We start from the raw sequence: 21,930 nt of genomic DNA, 5'->3' as shown, positions 1-21,930 counted from the left end.
CCCCCCCCAGTGACCCCCAGTGCCCCCAGTGCTCCCCCCAGTGCCCCCCAGTGCCCCCCCCAGTGATCCCCCCAGTGCGCCCAGTGCCCCCCCTAGTGACCCCCCAGTGACGACCCAGTGACCCCAAGTGTCTCCTCCCAGTGCCCCCCCCAGTGTCCCCCCCACCCCCCCCACTCACCCCGGGCCGGTTCCCGCTGCATCGCGGCCTCTGGGGGCTCGGGGGCCCCCCCGTGTCCCCACTGTCACCCCACGGCCAGCCCGGGGGGGGCCCTGCGGGCGGTGGGTCCCCCCCATGAACCCCCAGGCACCTGGGACCCCCCCCCCGTCCCCTGTCTACCCCCCCCCACCCCCGAACGCCTGGGTCCCCCCCCATCCCTTGTCCCCTGCCCCGAACGCCTGGGTCCCCCCCCCATCCCCTGTCCCCCGCCCCGGACGCCTGGGTCCCCCCCCATCCCCTGTCTCTCGTCCCGAACGCCTGGGTCCCCCGGTGACCCCTCGGACGCCTGGGTCCCCCCCCATCCCCTGTCCCCACCCCCGGACGCCTGGGTCCCCCCCCATCCCCCATCTCCCCTCCCGGACGCCTGGGTCCCCCCCCATCCCCTGTCTCTCGCCCCGAACTCCTGGGTCCCCCATCTCCCCTCCCGGACGCCTGGGTCCCTCCGTGCCCCCCCCCCAACCTGCGGGCCCCCCCCCGGGCAGCAGCAGCAGCAGCAGGAGGGGGAGGGGGCGGCTCCCGCGCGGCGCCATCGGGGGGTCCCCGGTGTCCCCACGCGTGTCCCCCGGTGTCCCCACACGTGTCCCCCGATGTCCCCAGCGGTGGCTCCAGGTCCCACCCACGCGTGACAAGGGGCGGGGGGGCCCCCCGAGGTCACCGTCTCCCCAGTGACACCCGCCCGGCCTTGGGCTGCAGGGACGTCACTCAGGGAGGGACCCAGGCATCCGGGAGGGGACCCAGGCGTCCGGGAGGGGACCCAGGCGTCCGGGAAGGGACCCAGGCGACCGGGAGGGGACCCAGGTGTCCACAGGGGACCCAGGCGTCCGGGAGGGGACCCAGGAGTCCAGGGACACTCGTCCCGATGTCCCCAGTGTCCCCCTGTGTCCCCTCCATGTCCCCAGTGTCCCATGTTCTCCATGTCCCTGATGTCCCCAACTCCCTCCATGACCCCCCCAATTTGTGTCCCCAATACCCCCCAACAGTGTCCCCATCCTTGTTCCCGTGTCCCTCCATGTCCCCAATGTCCCCCCCGTCCCCATCCCAATGCCCCCCGGTCCCCATGTCCCAATGTCACCCCCTGTCCCCAATGTCCCCAATGTCCCCCTCATCCCCATCCCCATGTCCCCCACATCCATGGTCCAGATGTCCCAATGTCCCCATCCCCATGTCCCCATGTCCCCATGTCCCCATGTCCTCCCACATCTTCCCGTGTCCCCAGTGTCCCCCCCATCCCCAGGTCCCCATGTCCCAATGTCACCCCCTGTCCCCGATGTCCCCAATGTCCCCCCCGTTCCCATCCCCATGTCCCCCAGCTCCCCATGTCCCAATGTTCCCCCCATCCCCATGTCCCCATGTCCCCCCATGTCCCCATGTCCTCCCACATCTTCCTGTGTCCCCAATGTCCCTCCCATCCCCATGTCCCCATGTCCCAATGTCCCCCCATGTCCCCATGTCCTCCCCACATCTTCCTTTGTCCCCAACGTCCCCCCCATCCCCATGTCCCCATGTCCCAATGTCCCCCCATGTCCCCCCACATCTTCCTGTGTCCCCAATGTCCCCCCATCCCCATGTCCCCATGTCCCCCAGCTCCCCATGTCCCAATGTCACCCCCTGTCCCTGATGTCCCCAATGTCCCCCCATGTCCCCTCTCCCCATGTCCTCTCACCTCTTCCTGTGTCCCCAATGTCCCCCCCATCCCTAGGTCCCCATGTCCCAATGTCCCCCCGTGTCCCCATGTCCTCCCACATCTTCCTGTGTCCCCATGTCCCCCCATCCCCATGTCCCCATGTCCCAATGTCTCCATGTCCCCATGTCCTCCCACATCTTCCTGTGTCCCCATGTCCCCCCATCCCCATGTCCCAATGTCCCCCCATGTCCCCATGTCCTCCTACATCTTCCTTTGTCCCCAACGTCCCCCCCATCCCCATGTCCCCATGTCCCAATGTCCCCCCATGTCCCCCCACATCTTCCTGTGTCCCCAATGTCCCCCCATCCCCATGTCCCCCAGCTCCCCATGTCCCAATGTCACCCCCTGTCCCTGATGTCCCCAATGTCCCCCCATGTCCCCTCTCCCCATGTCCTCTCACCTCTTCCTGTGTCCCCAATGTCCCCCCCATCCCTAGGTCCCCATGTCCCAATGCCCCCCCATGTCCCCATGTCCTCCCACATCTTCCTGTGTCCCCATGTCCCCCCATCCCCATGTCCCCATGTCCCAATGTCCCCCCATGTCCCCATGTCCTCCCACATCTTCCTGTGTCCCAACGTCCCCCCCATCCCTAGGTCCCCATGTCCCAATGTCCCCCCATGTCCCCATGTCCTCCCACATCTTCCTGTGTCCCCATGTCCCCCCATCCCCATGTCCCCATGTCCCAATGTCCCCCCATGTCCCCATGTCCTCCCACATCTTCCTGTGTCCCCATGTCCCCCCATCCCCATGTCCCCATGTCCCCCAGCTCCCCATGTCCCAATGTCACCCCCTGTCCCTGATGTCCCCAATGTCCCATGTCCCCTCTCCCCATGTCCCCCCACATCTTCCTGTGTCCCTAATGTCCCCCCCATCCCCATGTCCCCATGTCCCCATGTCCTCCCACATCTTCCTGTGTCCCCATGTCCCCCCCATCCCCATGTCCCCATGTCCCAATGTCCCCCCATGTCCCCATGTCCTCCCACATCTTCCTGTGTCCCCGATGTCCCCCCACATTATCCTGTGTCCCCAATGTCCCCCCCATCCCCATGTCCCCCAGCTCCCCATGTCCCAATGTCACCCCCTGTCCCTGATGTCCCCAATGTCCCCAATGTCCCCCCCCTCCCCAGGTCCCCATGTCCCCCCATGTCCCAATGTCCCCCCATGTCCTCCCACATCTTCCTGTGTCCCCATGTCCCCCCACATCTTCCTGTGTCCCCAATGTCCCCCCATCCCCATGTCCCCATGTCCCCCCCATCCCCATGTCCCCATGTCCCCCCACATCTTCCTGTGTCCCCAATGTCCCCCCATCCCCATGTCCCCATGTCCCCCAGCTCCCCATGTCCCAATGTCACCCCCTGTTCCTGATGTCCCCAATGTCCCCCATGTCCCCTCTCCCCATGTCCCCCCACATCTTCCTGTGTCCCCAATGTCCCCCCATCCCCATGTTCCCCCACATCTTCCTGTGTCCCCATGTCCCCCCATGTCCCCCCTGTCCCCATATCCTGAGCAACGCGGCCCCTCGGGTTCCACATGCGCATTTATAATAATAATAATAATAATAATTATAATAATAATAATAACAATAATAATAATTAATAATGACGACGCTAACGAGGGGGGAGGAGCCGCCGCGCCCGCAATGCACTAAAACTGCACCTGCTGCCACCCGGGGACACGCGGGGACGGCGCCACTGTCCCCATGGCCCTGATTGTCACCGTGTCACCGCGTCCCTGTCCCCAGGGGCGCCCGCCGCGTCCCCGTGGGTCACATCCCCACGGTGTCCCCGTGTCACATCCCCACGTTGTCCCTCTGTGTGACATCCCCCCGTTGTCCCTCCGTGTGACATCCCCGAGCCATCTGCCACCGCTCCGTGTCACCCGTGTCACCGGTGCCACCTCCGCATTGTCCTTCAGTGCTGTGTCCTTGTGTCACAACCCGGTGCCACCTCTTCACCATGTCCCCGTGTCACATCCCGGTGCCACCTCCGTGTCTTGTCCCCATGTCACCTCCACATCTTGTCCCCATGTCACATCCTGGTGCCACCTCTTCGCCATGTCCCCATGTCACATCCTGGTGTCACCTCTTCATGTCCCCATGTCACATCTCGGTGTCACCTCCGCGTCTTGTCCCCATGTCACATCCCAGTGTCACCTCCATGTCTTGTTCTTGTGTCACATCTTGGTGTCACCTCCACGTCTTGTCCCCATGTCACATCCTGGTGTCACCTCTTCGCTATGTCCCCATGTCACATCTTGGTGTCACCTCCGTGTCTTGTTCTTGTGTCACATCCTGGTGCCACCTCTTTGCCATGTCCCCATGTCACATCTCGGTGTCACCTCCACGTCTTGTCCCCATGTCACATCCTGGTGCCACCTCCATGTCTTGTTCTTGTGTCACATCTCAGTGTCACCTCCGCGTCTTGTCCCCGTGTCACATCCCGGTGCCACCTCTTCACCGTGTCCTCATGTCACATCCCGGTGTCACCTCCATGTCACCTCCTGTGTCTTGTTCTTGTGTCACATCTCGGTGTCACCTCCGTGTCTTGTCCCCATATCACATCCTGGTGTCACCTCCGTGTCTGTTCTTGTGTCACATCCCGATGCCACCTCCACGTCTTGTCCCCATGTCACATCCTGGTGTCACCTCCAGTGTCTTGTTCTTGTGTCACATCTCAGTGTCACCTCCATGTCTTGTTCTTGTGTCACATCTCAGTGTCACCTCCATGTCTTGTTCTTGTGTCACATCTCGGTGTCACCTCTTTATGTCCCCATGTCACATCCCGGTGTCACCTCCATGTCTTGTTCTTGTGTCACATCCCGGTGCCACCTCTTTGCTGTGTCACATTGTGATGCCACCTCCACATCTTGTCCTCGTGTCACATCCCAGTGCCACCTCTTCATGTCCCCATGTCACATATCGGTGTCACCTCCGTGTCTTGTTCTTGTGTCACATCTTGGTGTCACCTCCGTGTCTTGTCCCCATGTCACATCCTGGTGCCACCTCTTCATGTCCCCATGTCACATCTCGGTGTCACCTCTTCATGTCCCCATGTCACATCCTGGTGCCACCTCTTTGCCGTGTCACATCCTGATGCCACCTCCGCGTCTTGTCCTCGTGCCACATCCCGGTGCCACCTCTTCACCGTGTCCCCATGTCACACACCAGTGTCACCTCTTCATGTCCCCATATCACATCCCGGTGCCACCTCTTCGCCGTGTCCCCATGTCACACACCAGTGTCACCTCTTCGCCGTGTCCCCACGTCCCATCCATCCTCGTGCCACCCGTGTCACCTGCCGTGTCCGTGCGACGTCCTCGTGCCACCCCGGTGCCACACGCTCTTGTCACGTCCCCTCGGTGCCACCTCCGCGTTGGCCCCGCGCCGTGTCCCCAGTGTCACCTCCATGTCCCCATCCCCGTGTCCCCACGTCCCGTGTCGTGTCCCCGTGTGTCACGTTCTGGTGTCACATCCATGTCCTGTCCCCGTGTCCCCAGCGGGGTTGGGGACAGCGGTGGCCGCAGGGGAGGGGACAAGGAGGGGACACACTGGGATGTGCTGGGACAGGTGGGGACACACAAGGACACTTGGGGACAGAGCAACATGTCCTGGGACATGTGGGGACACATGAGGGTGTCCAGGGACACAAGGGGACAGAGCAGGACACCCTGGGACACGTGGGGACACGTGGGGACACCCTGTGACACGGGGGGATGCCCCACACCACGCTGGGACATGTGGGGACACAGCAGGACACGTTGTGGTGGCTGTGGTGGGTGTCACCGTGCCGGCGGGTGTCACCGTGAGGGTGTCACCGGGTGTCACTGTGCTGGCAGGTGTCACCATGGGGGCGTCACCGGGTGTCACCACACCGGCGGGCGGATGTCACTGTGGGGGTGTCACCGCGCCGGCAGGTGTCACCATGGAGGTGTCACCGGGTGTCACCGTGCCGACGGGTGTCACCAAGGGGGTGTCACCGTGGGGGTGTCACCGCAACGGCAGGCGTCACCATGACGGCGTCACCAGGAGTCACCGTGCCAGTGGGCATCACCATGGAAGCGTCACCAGGTGTCACCGCGCCGGCAGGTGTCACCATGGGGGTGTCACCGGGTGTCACCATGCCGACGGGTGTCACCAAGGGGGTGTTGGCGGGTGTCACCACGGGGGTGTCACCGGGTGTCACCGCGCCAGCAAGTGTCACCATGGGAGCGCCACTAGGTGTCACCGTGCCGGCGGGTGTCACCATGGGGGCGTCACCGGGTGTCACGGCGCCAGCGAGTGTAACCATGGGGGTGTCACCACGCTGACAGATGTCACCATGGGGGCGTCACCGTGTGTCACCACGCCAGCGGGTGTCACCGTGGGGGTGTCACTGTGTGTCAACACGCCAACGGGTGTCACCAAGGGGGTGTCACCGGGTGTCACCGTGCTGGTGCGTGTCACCATGGAGGTGTCACCGTGCTGACGGGTGTCACATGGGGGTGTCACCAGGTGTCACCACACCGGCGGATGTCACCGTGGGGGGTGTCACCGGGTGTCACCACACCAGTGGATGTCACCATGGGGGTGTCACCGTGTGTCAATACGTCGACGGGTGTCACCAAGGGGGTGTCACCGTGCTGGTGTGTATCACCATGGAGGTGTCATCGGGTGTCACCGTGCTGACGGGTGTCACATGGGGGTGTCACCGGGTGTCACCACACTGGCAGATGTCACCGTGGGGGGTGTCACCGGGTGTCACGGTGCCGGCGGGCGTCACCGTGGGGGTGTCACCGGGTGTCACCACACTGGCAGATGTCACCGTGGGGGGTGTCACCGGGTGTGATGGCGCCGGCGGGTGTCACCGTGGGGGTGTCACCGGGTGTCACCACACCGGCGGATGTCACCGTGGGGGTGTCACCGGGTGTCACCACATCGGCGGATGTCACCGTGGGGGTGTCACCGGGTGTCACCGTGCTGGTGTGTGTCACCATGGAGGTGTCACCGGGTGTCACCGTGCCGACGGGTGTCACATGGGGGTGTCACCGGGTGTCACCACATCGGCGGATGTCACCGTGGGGGGTGTCACCGGGTGTCACCACACCGGCGGATGTCACCATGGGGGGTGTCACCGGGTGTGATGGCGCCGGCGGGTGTCACCGTGGGGGTGTCACCGGGTGTCACCACACCGGCGGATGTCACCGTGGGGGTGTCACCGGGTGTGACGGCGCCGGCGGGTGTCACCGTGGGGGTGTCACCGGGTGTGACGGCGCCGGCGGGCGCCAGCGGGGGTGGCGGCGGGCGCTACCTGGTGAAGAAGGGCAGGTGGTGCTGGCCGAGGCCGCCGCCCGGGCGCGGGGACTCTGTCCGGGCCATCACGTCCTTGAACCAGGTGGCCACGTCCACCTCCAGCGTCTCGTAGCGCTTGATGAAGTTGTGTTCCTGCAGGGGGACACGGGGACAGGGGGACACGGGGACAGGGGGACACGGGGACAGGGGGACACGGGGACATGAGGGTCAGGATGTGAGTGTGGACACCGGGACACACGTGGGGACAGGGATGGGGACATGGGGACACGAGGACATGGGGACACAGGGAGATGGACATGGATATGGGCACAAAGACATGGGTGTGGGGACATATGGGGACACAGGGATGGGGACATGGGGACACAGGGATGGGGACACAGGGATGGGGACATGGGGACACAAGGATGGGGATGGGGACACAAGGATGGGGATGGGGACACAAGGATGGGGATGGGGACACGGGGACACAGGGATGGGGACATGGGGACACAGGGATGGGGACATGGGGACACAAGGATGGGGACACAGGGATGGGGACACGGGGACACAGGGATGGGGACATGGGGACACAGGGATGGGGACAGGAATGGGGACACAGACATGGGCACGAGGACGCAGATATAGGGACACGGGGACAAGAATAAGGACATGGGGACAAGAATGGGGACACGGGGACAAGAATGGGGACACAGATATGGGGACAGGGAGGCCCCCAGGGCCCCCGGGTGCCACACGCACCCCCGGGCCCCTTTGTGGGGACACGGGTGACAACGGCAGCGGGGACTCACCAGTAACTTGTTGTACTTTGGTCTCTTCCTGTGGTCCTTGGTGAGGCTGCGGGAGAGCGGGGGGTCAGGGGGACACCCTGGGGACACCCTGGGGACACCTTGGGGACGGCGGGGCCGTGTCCCCGGCCGGGGTGGCCCTGTCACCCACCAGTCCCTGACGAAGGCCTGGAAGTCCCCGGAGAAGCCCATGGCGGGGGGCAGCAATGGGGGGTCCTCCTGCAGCACCTTCGTCAGCACCTCGAAATCCGTCTTGCAGTTCTGGTACGGGAACTGCCCCGTGGCCAGCTCCACCTGGGGACAATGGGGACAATGGGGACACCATAGGGACAATGGGGACATGGGGACAATGGGGACATGGGGACAATGGGGACATGGGGACAATGGGAGACACAGGGAACTGCCCTGTGGCAGCTCCACCTGGGGACAATGGGGACACCCTGGGGACATGGGGACAATGGGGACATCATGGGGACATTGGGGACATGGGGACACCAGGACGGACATGGGGACAATGGGGACACCATGGGGACATGGGGACAATGGGGACACCATGGGGACATTGGGGACATGGGGACAATGGGAGACACAGGGAATTGCCCCGTGACAGCTCCACCTGGGGACAATGGGGACACCATGGGGACAATGGGGACAATGGGGACAATGGGACGGACATGGGGACAATAGGGACAATGGGGACACCATAGGGACAATGGGGACAACGGGACACACAGGGAACTGCCCCATGACAGCTCCATCTGGGGACAATGGGGACATTGGGACAATGGGGACATGGGGACAATGGGAGACAGAGGGAACTGCCCTGTGACAGCTCCACCTGGGGACAATGGGGACAATGGGGACAATGGGAGACACAGGGAACTGCCCCGTGGCCAGCTCCACCTGGGGACAATGGGGACACTGGGGACACGGGGACACTGGGGACACGGGGACACTGGGGACACGGGGACACTGGGGACACGGGGACACCATGGGGACAATGGGGACACCATGGGGACAATGGGACACACAGGGAACTGCCCCGTGGCCAGCTCCACCTGGGGACAATGGGGACACCATGGGGACAATAGGGACAATGGGGACAATGGGGACAATGGGAGACACAGGGAATTGCCCCGTGGCAGCTCCACCTGGGGACAATGGGGACAATGGGGACAATGGGGACACACAGGGAACTGCCCCATGGCCAGCTCCACCTGGGGACAATGGGGACACACAGGGAACTGCCCCATGGCCAGCTCCACCTGGGGACAATGGGGACAATGGGGATATGGGGACAATGGGACACACAGGGAACTGCCCCGTGGCAGCTCCACCTGGGGACAATGGGGACGACATGGGGACAATGGGGACACCATGGGGACAATGGGGACACCATGGGGACAATGGGAGACACAGGGAACTGCCCCGTGACAGCTCCACCTGGGGACAATGGGGACACCATGGGGACACGGGGACACCATAGGGACAATGGGGACAATGGGACGGACATGGGGACAATGGGGACACCATAGGGACAATGGGGACAACGGGACACACAGGGAACTGCCCCATGACAGCTCCACCTGGGGACAATGGGGACATTGGGACAATGGGGACATGGGGACAATGGGAGACAGAGGGAACTGCCCTGTGACAGCTCCACCTGGGGACAATGGGGACATTGGGACAATGGGGACATGGGGACAATGGGATGGACATGGGGACAATGGGGACATGGGGACAATGGGAGACACAGGGAACTGCCCCGTGGCAGCTCTACCTGGGGACATGGGGACACTGTGGGGACAATGGGGACACCATGGGGACAATGGGGACACCATGGGGACAATGGCGGCTCACCAGGGAGATGCCGAGGCTCCAGACGTCGGCGCGGATGTCGTAGTCGGGCTTGGTGGGGTCGGGGGGGTCGATGCGCTCGGGCTGGGGGGGGGACACACAGGGGGCCTTTGGGACACTGGGGACCCCCAGCACCCACAAGCTGGGGGGACACAGAGCACCCACCTTTGGGGAGCCCCCCGCAAGCTCATGTTGGTGACACAGCCCCCTGTGTGCCCCCCCATGTCCCCCTGTGCCCCCCCAACTCACAGCCATGGACACGGTGCTGCGGGTCTTGCACTTGGACTTGACCAGGTGGCCACTGATGTACCAGTCGCCCCATGTACCCCCCGGGTACCCCCAAAATACACCTCCTTGTGCTCCCCGCTTCACTCGCAGCCCCCCCAGATGCCCCCCCACCTCACAGCCCACCCAGATGCCCCCCCAGTTACTCACAGCCATGTAGGCGACGTAGTCGGCACTGCGGGTCTTGCCCTTGGACTTGACCAGGTGGCCACTGATGTACCAGACACTCCATGTACCCCCAAAATACACCCCCTTGTGCCCCCCCCCTCACTCACAGACCCCCATGTGTCCCCCCTGTGCCCCCCCCACCTCACAGCCCCCCATGTCCCATTCTCCCCCACTTACTCACGGCCAAGTAGGTGGCGTAGTCGGCACTGTGGGTCCTGCCCTTGGACTTGACCAGGTGGCCACTGATGTATCCGCCACCCCATGTACCCCCAAAATCCACCCCGTTGCGCCCCCCACTTCACTCGCAGCCCCCCCAGGTGCCCCCCCTGCCTCACAGCCCCCCCAGTTACTCACGGCCATGTAGGCGACGTAGTCGGCACTGCGGGTCTTGCCCTTGGACTTGACCAGGCGGCCGCTGATGTACCAGACGCCCCATGTACCCCCCGGGTACCCCCAAAATACACCTCCTTGTGCTCCCCGCTTCACTCGCAGCCCCCCCAGATGCCCCCCCACCTCACAGCCCACCCAGATGCCCCCCCAGTTACTCACAGCCATGTAGGCGACGTAGTCGGCACTGCACGTCTTGCCCTTGGACTTGACCAGGTGGCCACTGATGTACCAGCCGCCCCGTGTACCCCCAAAATACACCCCCTTGTGCCCCCCCCCTCACTCACAGACCCCCATGTGTCCCCCCTGTGCCCCCCCCACCTCACAGCCCCCCATGTCCCATTCTCCCCCACCTACTCACGGCCAAGTAGGTGGCGTAGTCGGCACTGCGGGTCTTGCCCTTGGACTTGACCAGGTGGCCACTGATGTATCCGCCACCCCATGTACCCCCAAAATCCACCCCGTTGCGCCCCCCACTTCACTCGCAGCCCCCCCAGGTGCCCCCCCCGTCTCACAGCCCCCCCAGTTACTCACGGCCATGTAGGCGACGTAGTCGGCACTGCGGGTCTTGCCCTTGGACTTGACCAGGTGGCCGCTGATGTACCAGTCGCCCCATGTACCCCCCGGGTACCCCCAAAATACACCTCCTTGTGCTCCCCGCTTCACTCGCAGCCCCCCCAGATGCCCCCCCACCTCACAGCCCCCCCAGATGCCCCCCCAGTTACTCACAGCCATGTAGGCGACGTAGTCGGCACTGCACGTCTTGCCCTTGGACTTGACCAGGCGGCCGCTGATGTACCAGCCGCCCCACGTACCCCCCGTGTACCCCCAAAATACACCCCCTTGTGCCCACCCCATCACTCCCAGCCCCCCAGGTGCCCCCCGTGTGCCCCTCCATGTCCCATTCTCCCCCGGTTACTCACGGCCATGTAGGTGACGTAGTCGGCACCGCGGGTCTTGCCCTTGGACTTGACCAGGCGGCCACTGATGTACCAGCCGCCCCGTGTACCCCACCGTGTACCCCCAAAATACACCTCCTTGTGCTCCCCGCTTCACTCGCAGCCCCCCCAGATGCCCCCCCACTTCACAGCCCCCCCAGATGCCCCCCCAGTTACTCACAGCCACGTAGGTGGCGTAGTCGGCACTGCGGGTCTTGCCCTTGGACTTGACCAGGCGGCCACTGATGTACCAGCCGCCCCGTGTACCCCCAAAATACACCCCGTTGTGCCCCCCGCTTCACTCCCAGCCCCCCAGATGCCCCCCCCACCTCACAGCCCCCCCAGTTACTCACAGCCATGTAGGCGACGTAGTCGGCACTGCGGGTCTTGCCCTTGGACTTGACCAGGCGGCCACTGATGTACCAGCCGCCCCGTGTACCCCCAAAATACACCCCCTTGTGCCCCCCACTTCACTCCCAGCCCCACAGGTGCTCCCCCTGCGCCCCCCCAACCATCTCACAGCCCCCCCAGTTACTCACGGCCATGTAGGCGACGTAGTCGGCACTGCGGGTCTTACCCTTGGACTTGACCAGGCGGCCGCTGATGTACCAGTCGCCCCGTGTACCCCCAAAATCCACCCCGTTGTGCCCCCTGCTTCACTCCCAGCCCCCCAGATGCCCCCCCCACCTCACAGCCCCCCCAGTTACTCACAGCCATGTAGGCGACGTAGTCGGCACTGCGGGTCTTGCCCTTGGACTTGACCAGGCGGCCGCTGATGTACCAGACGCCCCATGTACCCCCCTGTGTACCCCCAAAATACACCTCCTTGTGCTCCCCGCTTCACTCGCAGCCCCCCCAGATGCCCCCCCACCTCACAGCCCCCCCAGATGCCCCCCCAGTTACTCACAGCCATGTAGGCGATGTAGTCGGCACTGCACGTCTTGCCCTTGGACTTGACCAGGTGGCCACTGATGTACCAGCCGCCCCGTGTACCCCCAAAATACACCCCGTTGTGCCCCCCGCTTCACTCCCAGCCCCCCAGATGCCCCCCCCACCTCACAGCCCCCCCAGTTACTCACGGCCATGTAGGCGACGTAGTCGGCACTGCAGGTCTTGCCCTTGGACTTGACCAGGCGGCCGCTGATGTACCAGACGCCCCATGTACCCCCCCGTGTACCCCCAAAATACACCTCCTTGTGCTCCCCGCTTCACTCGCAGCCCCCCCAGATGCCCCCCCACCTCACAGCCCCCCCAGATGTCCCCCCAGTTACTCACAGCCATGTAGGCGACGTAGTCGGCACCGCAGGTCTTGCCCTTGGACTTGACCAGGCGGCCGCTGATGTACCAGCCGCCCCGTGTACCCCCAAAATCCACCCCGTTGCGCCCCCCACTTCACTCGCAGCCCCCTCAGGTGCCCCCCCTGCCTCACAGCCCCCACAGTTACTCACGGCCATGTAGGTGGCGTAGTCGGCACTGCGGGTCTTGCCCTTGGACTTGACCAGGTGGCCACTGATGTACCAGACACTCCATGTACCCCCAAAATACACCCCCTTGTGCCCCCCCCCTCACTCACAGACCCCCATGTGTCCCCCCTGTGCCCCCCCCACCTCACAGCCCCCCATGTCCCATTCTCCCCCGGTTACTCACAGCCATGTAGGCGACGTAGTCGGCACTGCGGGTCTTGCCCTTGGACTTGACCAGGCGGCCACTGATGTACCAGCCGCCCCGTGTACCCCCAAAACCCACCCCATTGTGCCCCCCACTTCACTCGCAGCCCCCCCAGCTGCCCCCCCCGGTTACTCACGGCCATGTAGGCGGCGCAGCCGGCGCTGCGGGTCTTGGCCTTGGAGTCGACCAGGCGGCCGCTGATGCCGAAGTCGCAGAGCTTGACCTGTCCCCGCTCGTCCAGGAGGATGTTGGAGGGTTTCACGTCGCGGTGGATCACCCCGTGTTTCTCCTTCAGGTACAGCAGCGCCTTCACGATCTGCAAGGCGAGGGGGGGGACAATAAGGGTGCTGGGACCCCCCCAGGGTGTCCTGGGTGTCCCCAAGTGTCCCCCCCGCTCACCGCCACCGTCATCTTGCCCAAGATGCGCTCGGGGATGGGCCCCTGGATCCGCTTCTTGAGCTTCTCGGCGCAGGTGCCCATGAGCTCCATGGCGATGAAGACGTCGGTCTGGGGGGGGGAAAGGGGGGGTCAGGGCTCCTGGGGACATTGGGGACACTTGGGGACATGTTGGGGACATTGGGGTCATGGGGACAATGTGGGGGTGACAATGGCTGGGGGAGACCTGTGGTCACGGGCAGAACCTGGGGGGTTGTATCCTGATTGGGGGGGTCACATATAGACCTGGGGGGACACATATAGACCTGGGGGCTGTATCCTGGTCTGGGGGGGACACATATAGACCTGGGGGGACACATATAGACCTGGGGGCTGTATCCTGATTGGGGGGGACACATATAGACCTGGGGGGACACATACAGACCTGGGGGCTGTATCCTGATTGGGGGGGACACATATAGACCTGGGGGGACACATATAGACCTGGGGGCTGTATCCTGATTGGGGGGGACACATATAGACCTGGGGGGACACATACAGACCTGGGGGCTGTATCCTGATTGGGGGGGACACATATAGACCTGGGGGGACACATATAGACCTGGGGGCTATATCCTGATCAGGGGGGACACATATAGACTTGGAGGCTTTATTCTGATTGGGGGGGTCCTGGGGGCTGTATCCTGATCTGGGGGGGTCCTGGGGGCTGTATCCTGATTGGAGGGGGGTCACATACAGACCTGGGGGCTGTATCCTGATTGGGGGGGTCACATATAGACCTGGGGGTGTATCCTGATCTGGGGGGCCATGGGTGGATCCAGACCCTGGGGGGTCCGTATCCTGATCTGGGGGGGGCCATGACCACATACAGACTGGGGGGGTCCATATCCTGATCTGGGGGGGCCATGACCACATACACACCTGGGGGGGTTATATCCTGATCTGGGGGGGCCATGGATGGATCCAGACCCCGGGGGGGGCCGTATCCTGATCTGGGGGACCCACGGATGGATCCAGACCCTGGGGGGTCCGTATCCTGATCTGGGGGACCCATGGATGGATCCAGACCCTGGGGGGGCCATATCCTGATCTGGGGGCTCTATGGCCACATACACGTGGGTTGGGGGGGTTCTATGACCATATCCCAATGTGGGGGGGTCCCCACAACCCTCTCCACCCCCGGGGGGGCTCACGTTGGTGATGAAGGTGCCGAAGCACTGCACGATGTAGGGGCAGTCGTGGCTCTTGAGCACCACGTCCAGGTCCATCAGGATGCGCTTGTTCTCCTCCCGGTTCCCCGAGCGCCGCATTTGCTGGGGGTGGGGGGTCACACACACAAATGGGGGGTTCAGAGAGCAGGGGGACACCCAAGGATTAGGGGGGGATGTGGGGTGTTTTGGGGGTCCCCACCTTGACGGCGATGACGTGGCCGGTCTTGCGGAAACGCATCTTCCAGACCTGCCCGCAGGTGCCGCTGCCGATCTCCCCCAGGTTCTCCAGGTCGTTGATCTCCGCCTGGTAGCGCTATGGGGGGGGGAAATGGGGGGTCAGGGTCCCCCCGTGTCCCCCGTGTCCCCCCCATGTCCCTTGTGCCCCCCCCGTGCCCCCCGCTCACCTGCCCCCCCACGGTCAGGTACCCCGTCTGCTTCATGATCTCCTGCAGCTTCTGGTCGATCTCGATGCTGCGGACAAGGGGGAGAACGGGCCAATCAGGATGGGGCGCTGGAGGCTGCAGCCAATCAGCACGGGGCAAAGGAGGGGTGTGGCCAATCACCCCAGAGGGAGCTTGGCCAATCGGGATAGTGTAAAGGAGGCGCCCTAGCCAATCAGAATAGGGTAAAAGGGGACATGGCCAATCAGGATATAGGGATGGGGATGCCTGGGAATCAGTATGGGGAGCCCCTGGCCAATCAGAATAGGGCAGGGGCAATTGGCCAATCGGCACCCATGGGCTCCTGCACATCTGGCCAATCAGCACACAATTAATCTCCTGCCCGGCCAATCAGTGCACATGATACCCCAGGCCGCTGGCCAATCAGTGCAGGAGATTTCCTAAGCCAATGGCCAATCAGTGCAGGTGATTCCGTGCACCTCTGGCCAATCAGTGCGCACAACCCCCCTGGACCTCTGGCCAATCAGCACACAACAAATCTCCACTTGGCCAATCAGCACATAGCATTCCCTGGGCGGCTGGCCAATCAGCACACGTGATCCCCATGACCTATGGCCAATCACTGCACGTGATCCCCTGGGCTGCCAGCCAATTAGTGCACACGATTCCTCTGGGCCTTTGCCCAATCAGAACACATGATCCCCTGGACCTCTGGCCAATCAGTGCATGTGATCCCTTGGACCTTTGGTCAATCAGTGCACACGATCTCCTGGACCTCCAGCCAATCAGTGCATGTGATCCCTTGGACCTCTGGCCAATCAGTGTACACAATCCCTTTGACCTCTGGCCAATCGGCAGATGCGATTCCTTGGACCTCTAGCCAATCAGCGCACATGATCCCCTGGACCTCTGGCCAATCAGTGCACGTGATCCCTTGGACCTCTGGCCAATCAGTGCGCACGATCCCCTGGACCTCTGGCCAATCAGCAGACTGGATTCCTTGGACCTCTGGCCAATCAGCGCACGTGATCCCTTAGACCTTTGGCCAATCAGTGCACACGATCCCCTGGACCTCTGGCCAATCAGTGCACGTGATCCCCTGGACCTCTGGCCAATCAGTGCACACGATCCCTTGGGTTGCCAGCCAACCAGTGCATGCGATCGCCCCCCCCACATCTAGCCAATCAGGGCACGCCAACCCCCCAGCCAATGGGTGAGCGGCCCCGGGCGTCCCGGCCAATGGGGTCTCACCTCTCGACGCTGCGCGGCAGCAGGAAGGGCGGGGGGGGCAGCCCCAGCATGTGGCGGGGCCGCGAGGGGGGGGGCGGGTGCTGGGCGGCCTCGGGGAGCGCGGCCCGACCCCCCCCCTCGCTCACCAGCGGCAGCTGCAGAGCTGGGGGAGACACACGCGTCACGCACCCCGAAAATGGGGGGACAGACACCCCAAAATTGGGGGGACACACACCCCGAAATGGGGACACACACCTCGAAATTGGGGGGACAGACACCCTGAAATTGGGGGGGGATAGACACTCTGAAATGGGGGGGACAGACACCTTGAAATGGGGGGACAGACACCCCAAGACAGGCAAGAGAAACCCCAAAATTGGGGGGGACAGACACCCTGAAATGGGGGGGACAGACACTCTGAAATGGGGGGACAAATACCCCAAAATTGGGGGGGACAGACATCCTGAAATGGGGGGACAGACACCCCAAAATGGGGGGGGACAGACACCCTGAAATGGGGTGGATCTGACACCCCAAAATTGGGGGGGGACAGACACCCTGAAATGGGGGGACAGACACCCCAAAATGGGGGGACAGACACCCTGAAATGGGGGGGGACAGACACCCTGAAATTGGGGGGGGACAGACACCCTGAAATGGGGTGGATCTGACACCCCAAAACGGGGGAGAGACATCCAGAAATGGGGGGGAGAGACACCCTGAAATTGGGGGGACACCCCAAAATGGGGGGGACCTGACACATGTCAGATACCCTGAAATGGGGGGGACACTGACACCCAAAATGGGGGGGAGACACGTGTCAGATACCCCAAAACAGGGGGGGACAGAGAGACCCCTCAGACCCCCCTAAAATGGGGAGGACACATGTCAGAGCACAGAAATGGGGGGGACACACAGACCCTCCTAAAATGGGGGGCACACGTGGCACAGCCCCAAAAATGGGGGGCTCAGGGAGACCCATCAATCCCCCACAAAATGGGGAGAGACGCGTGGCAGAGTCCCTGAAATGGAGGGGACACAGACCCCCAAAAATAGGGGGGAATACATGGCAGAGCCCCAAAATGGGGGGAGAGACACATCAGCCCCCCCTCCCCCCAAAATGGGGGACACATATACAAGTCAGAGCCCAAAACAGGGGGGACACATCAGACCCCCAAAATGGAGGGGACCCATCAGACCCCCCCCCCCCCAAAAAAAAAGGGAGGGGGGAACAGAGACCCATCAACCCCCCCCCAGCCCCATTTGGATCATTCCTGCCCCATTTCCCCCCACAGCCACATTTGGACCATTCCTGCCCTATTCCCCCCCCAGCCCATTTGGACCATTCCTGTCCCATTCCCCCCCCACCCACAGCCCCATTTGGATCATTCCTGCCCCATTTGGACCATTCCTACTCCATTCCCACCCCCACCCCTCCCCCCAGCCCCATTTGGACCATTCCTGCCCTATTTGAACCATTCCTGCCCCATTCCCCCCCCCACCTGCAGCCCCATTTGGACCATTCCTACTCCATTCCCCCCCCACCCGCAGCCCCATTTGGACCATTCTTGCCCCATTCCCCCCCCCAGCCCCATTTGGACCATTCCTACCCTATACTCCCCCCCAGCCCCACTTGGACCATTCCTGCCCTATTTGAACCATTCCTGCCCCATTCCCCACTCCCCCCCCAGCCCCACTTGGACCATTCCTGCCCCATTTGAACCATTCCTGCCCCATTCCCCACTCCCCCCCCCGCCCCACTTGGACCATTCCTGCCCCATTCGGACCATTCCTGCCCCATTCCCCCCCCCCCCCACCCCCAGCCCCATTTGGACCATTCCTACTCTATTCTCCCCCCTCCCCATTTGGACCATTCCTGCCCCATTTCCCCCTCAGCCCCATTTGGACCATTCCTACCCCATTCCCCCCCCCACCCACAGACCCATATGGATCATTCCTGCCCTATTCCCCACTCCCCCCCCAGCCCCATTTGGACCATTCCTACCCTATTCTCCCCCCTCCCCACTTGACCCATTCCTGCCCCATTCCTCACCCCCCCCCACCCCCCCCCAGCCCCATTTGCACCATTCCTGCCCCATTTCACCCCATTTCACCCCCCCATGCCGCGCCGCGGCCGCATGCGGGGCCGGGCCGGGGGCCACACGCCATGCGACAGCCAAGGTGGGGGGGGGGGACAGGGGACATTCAGGTGACATTCTGGGGGGGGGGAACGACACAAACAGGGTGAGTTGGGTGGGGGGGGGCGGAGAAGCCGCTGGGGTAAAAGCTGCTCCATTGAGTGGGGAAACTGAGGCACGGGGGGGGGGTGTGCTGGGGGGGGTGTCAAATTTAGAGGGGGGGGGACAAAGGGGGGGGTCAGCGAGTGGCGGGGGGAGCGTTAGAAGTGGGGGGGGGGCCCAAGCGGCGGGATGTGGAGGTACCTGCTCGCTGGGACGGAGCGGGAGCGGGGCTTAGGGTGATGACGATAACTGGATGGGGGGGGGGGGGGGGGGGCACGGGGGGGGGTGAGGGGAGAGGTAAATAAATAAAATGATGGGGGGGGGGGATAAATAAATAGGGGGAAAAAAATAAAAAAGGGGGGGGTGAAATGGGGGAGAAAAAAAGAAAAAGGGGGAAAAAATGAAAAGAAAGAAAAACACCATAAATCACAATAGGAATAAATTGGTGGTACTGGCGGGGGGGGGGAGGATGAACTTAAATTGGGGGGGGGAGGGGAGGGGAAATGGGGGTGGGGGGGGTAAGGGGGGGGGACAGTGGCTCCGGACACCCCCAGCGTGGAAATGGGGGTTTTATAGCCCGAAAATTGGAGGGAGATGGTGGGAAGTTTTGGGGGGCTGTGTGTGCACCCCCCCCCAACAATAAACTCCTACCTGATGGGGGGGGGGGGTGGAGGGGGGGGGGGTTGGGGGGTGTGTCCCCCTCCCCAAATGGCTCCTCAGGGTGATAATTACAAGGTGACCCCCCCCCCCAAATAACAACCTCCCCGCACCCCCAAAATGTGCCCAGTACAGCCCCCCCCCCCAAAATAACTCCCCCCCCCGTTTCACCCCATATGACCTCAAGGGCCCCCCCACCCAATATTGCTCCAGTCCCACAAGAGCCCCCCCAGCAGCTCAACTGCCCCAACACCCCAAAAACAGCTGGAACTGCCCCCCAATACCCACAAACCAGCCCAAACTGCCCAATAATGTGGGTGCCCCCCCAATCTCCCCATGTCCCCCCCCCAACTGTAAACCAGCCCCAAACCCCTCACTGAACCCCAATAACGTGGGTGCCCTCTCAACCTCCTCACGTCCCCCCCCAAGCTCTAAATCCCTCACTGAACCCCAATAATGTCGGTGCCCCCCCAACCTCCCCATGTCCCCCCCAATCTCCTCACGTCCCCCCCCAACTCTACAGCCCCCCAACCTCCCCATGTCCCCCCCCAGCCTCAAACCCCTGACTGAACCCCAATAACGCAGGTGCCCCCCCAACCTCCCCATGTCCCCCCCAGCCCCCAAACCCCTCACCGAACCCCAATACGGCGGGTGCCCCCCCAACCTCCTCATGCCCCCCCCAACTCTAATCCCCCCTCAACCTCCCCATGTCCCCCCCAACCTCTTCACGTCCCCCCAGCCCCAAATCCCTGACTGAACCCCAATAACATGGGTGCCCCCCCCAACTTCCCCATGTCCCCCCCCAATCTCCTCATGTCCTCCCCAGCTCTAAACCAGCCCCAAACCCCTAATAACGCGGGTGCCCCCCCAACCTCCTCAGCCCCCCCCAGCCCCAAACCCCTGACTCAACCCCCATATCGCGGGTGCCCCCCCAACCTCAAACCCCTCACCGAACCCCAATACGGCGGGTGTCCCCCCAACCTCCCCATGTCCCCCCCAGCTCTAAACAGCCCCAAACCCCTAATAACGCGGGTGCCCCCCAACCTCCCCATGTCCCCCCAGCCCCAAACCCCTCACTGAACCCCCATAACGTGGGTGCCCCCCCAACCTCCTCACGTCCCCCCCCCAACTCTAATCCCCCCCAATCTCCCCATGTCCCCCCAAACCTCCTCAGGTTCCCCCCCCAACTCCACAGCCCCTCAACCTCATGTCCCCCCCCAACTCTAATCCCCCCCAACCTCCCCATGTCCCCCCCAACTCTAATCCCCCCCAACCTCCCCATGTCCCCCCCAACTCTAATCCCCCCCAATCTCCTCACGTCCCCCCCAGCCCCAAACCCCTGACTGAACCCCCATAACGCGGGTGCCCCCCCAACCTCCTCATGTCCCCCCCAACCTCCCCATGTCCCCCCCAGCCCCAAACCCCTGACTGAACCCCCATAACGTGGGTGCCCCCCCAACCTCCCCATGTCCCCCCCAACCTCCCCATGTGCCCCCCCAACTCCACACCCCCTCAACCTCCTCCCGTCCCCCCCAGCCCCAAAGCCCTGATTGAACCCCAATACGGCAGGTGTCCCCCAACCTCCTCATGCCTCCCCCCCCAACTCTAATCCCCCCAATCTCCTCATGTCCCCCTCATCCTCCTCACATCCCCCCCAGCCCCAAACCCTTCACTGAACCCCCATAACGTGGGCGCCCCCCCAACCTCCCCATGTCCCCCCCAACCTCCCCATGTCCCCTCCCAACTCCACACCCCCCAACCTCCCCACGTTCACCCCCAACCCTCTCACTGAACCCCAATACGGCGGGTGCCCCCCCAACCTCCCTATGTCCCCCCCCAAACTCCTCATGTCCCCCCCCACCCTCAAACCCCTGACTAAACCCCCATAATGCAGGTGCCCCCCCAACCTCCTCCCGTCCCCCCCCACCCCCAACCCCCTCACCGAACCCCAATACGGCGGGTGCCCCCCCAACCTCAAACCCCTCACCGAACCCCAATACGGTGGGTGCCCCCCCAACCTCCTCACGTCTCCCTCCAGCCCCAAACCCTTGACTGAACCCCCATAACGCGGGTGCCCCCCCAACCTCCTCATGTCCCCCCCAACCTCTCCATGTCCCCCCCAGCCCCAAACCCCTGACTGAACCCCCATAACGTGGGTGCCCCCCCCAACCTCAAACCCCTCACCGAACCCCAATACGGCGGGTGCCCCCCCAACCTCCCCATGCTCCCCCCCCAACTCCACACCCCCCCAACCTCCCCATGTCCCCCCCAGCTCTAAACCAGCCCCAAACCCCTAATAACGCGGGTGCCCCCCAACCTCCCCATGTCCCCCCAGCCCCAAACCCCTCACTGAACCCCCATAACGTGGGTGCCCCCCCAACCTCCTCATGTCCCCCCCAACTCTAATCCCCCCCAATCTCCCCATGTCCCCCCAAACCTCCTCAGGTTCCCCCCCCAACTCCACAGCCCCTCAACCTCATGTCTCCCCCCAACTCTAATCCCCCCCAACCTCCCCA

At 63.4% G+C, this 21,930-nt stretch overlaps 1 protein-coding gene across 1 annotated transcript; it reads right to left on the bottom strand.

The window, feature by feature from the left end:
* Positions 1–3,430: 3,430 nt before the first annotated feature.
* MAP2K7 (mitogen-activated protein kinase kinase 7) lies at positions 3,431–19,020 on the bottom strand. The gene is made up of 11 exons (XM_080364557.1): positions 18,959–19,020; positions 16,539–16,680; positions 15,291–15,357; positions 15,086–15,199; positions 14,869–14,988; positions 13,679–13,786; positions 13,416–13,595; positions 9,837–9,917; positions 8,125–8,267; positions 7,977–8,022; positions 3,431–7,320 (listed from the first exon to the last, which is right to left on the bottom strand). Exons 2-11 carry the CDS (start codon positions 16,586–16,588, stop codon positions 7,183–7,185), a joined length of 1,047 nt encoding a protein of 348 aa, XP_080220683.1. The 5' UTR covers positions 16,589–16,680; positions 18,959–19,020; the 3' UTR covers positions 3,431–7,182.
* Positions 19,021–21,930: the final 2,910 nt, after the last annotated feature.

Source organism: Nesoenas mayeri, assembly GCF_963082525.1.
Source record: "Nesoenas mayeri genome assembly, contig: SCAFFOLD_188, whole genome shotgun sequence".
In the NCBI taxonomy this organism is placed as follows: Eukaryota; Metazoa; Chordata; class Aves; order Columbiformes; family Columbidae; genus Nesoenas; species Nesoenas mayeri.
The sequence above is the reverse complement of the archived record's forward strand: the minus strand, read 5'-3'. Positions and strand labels throughout refer to the sequence as shown.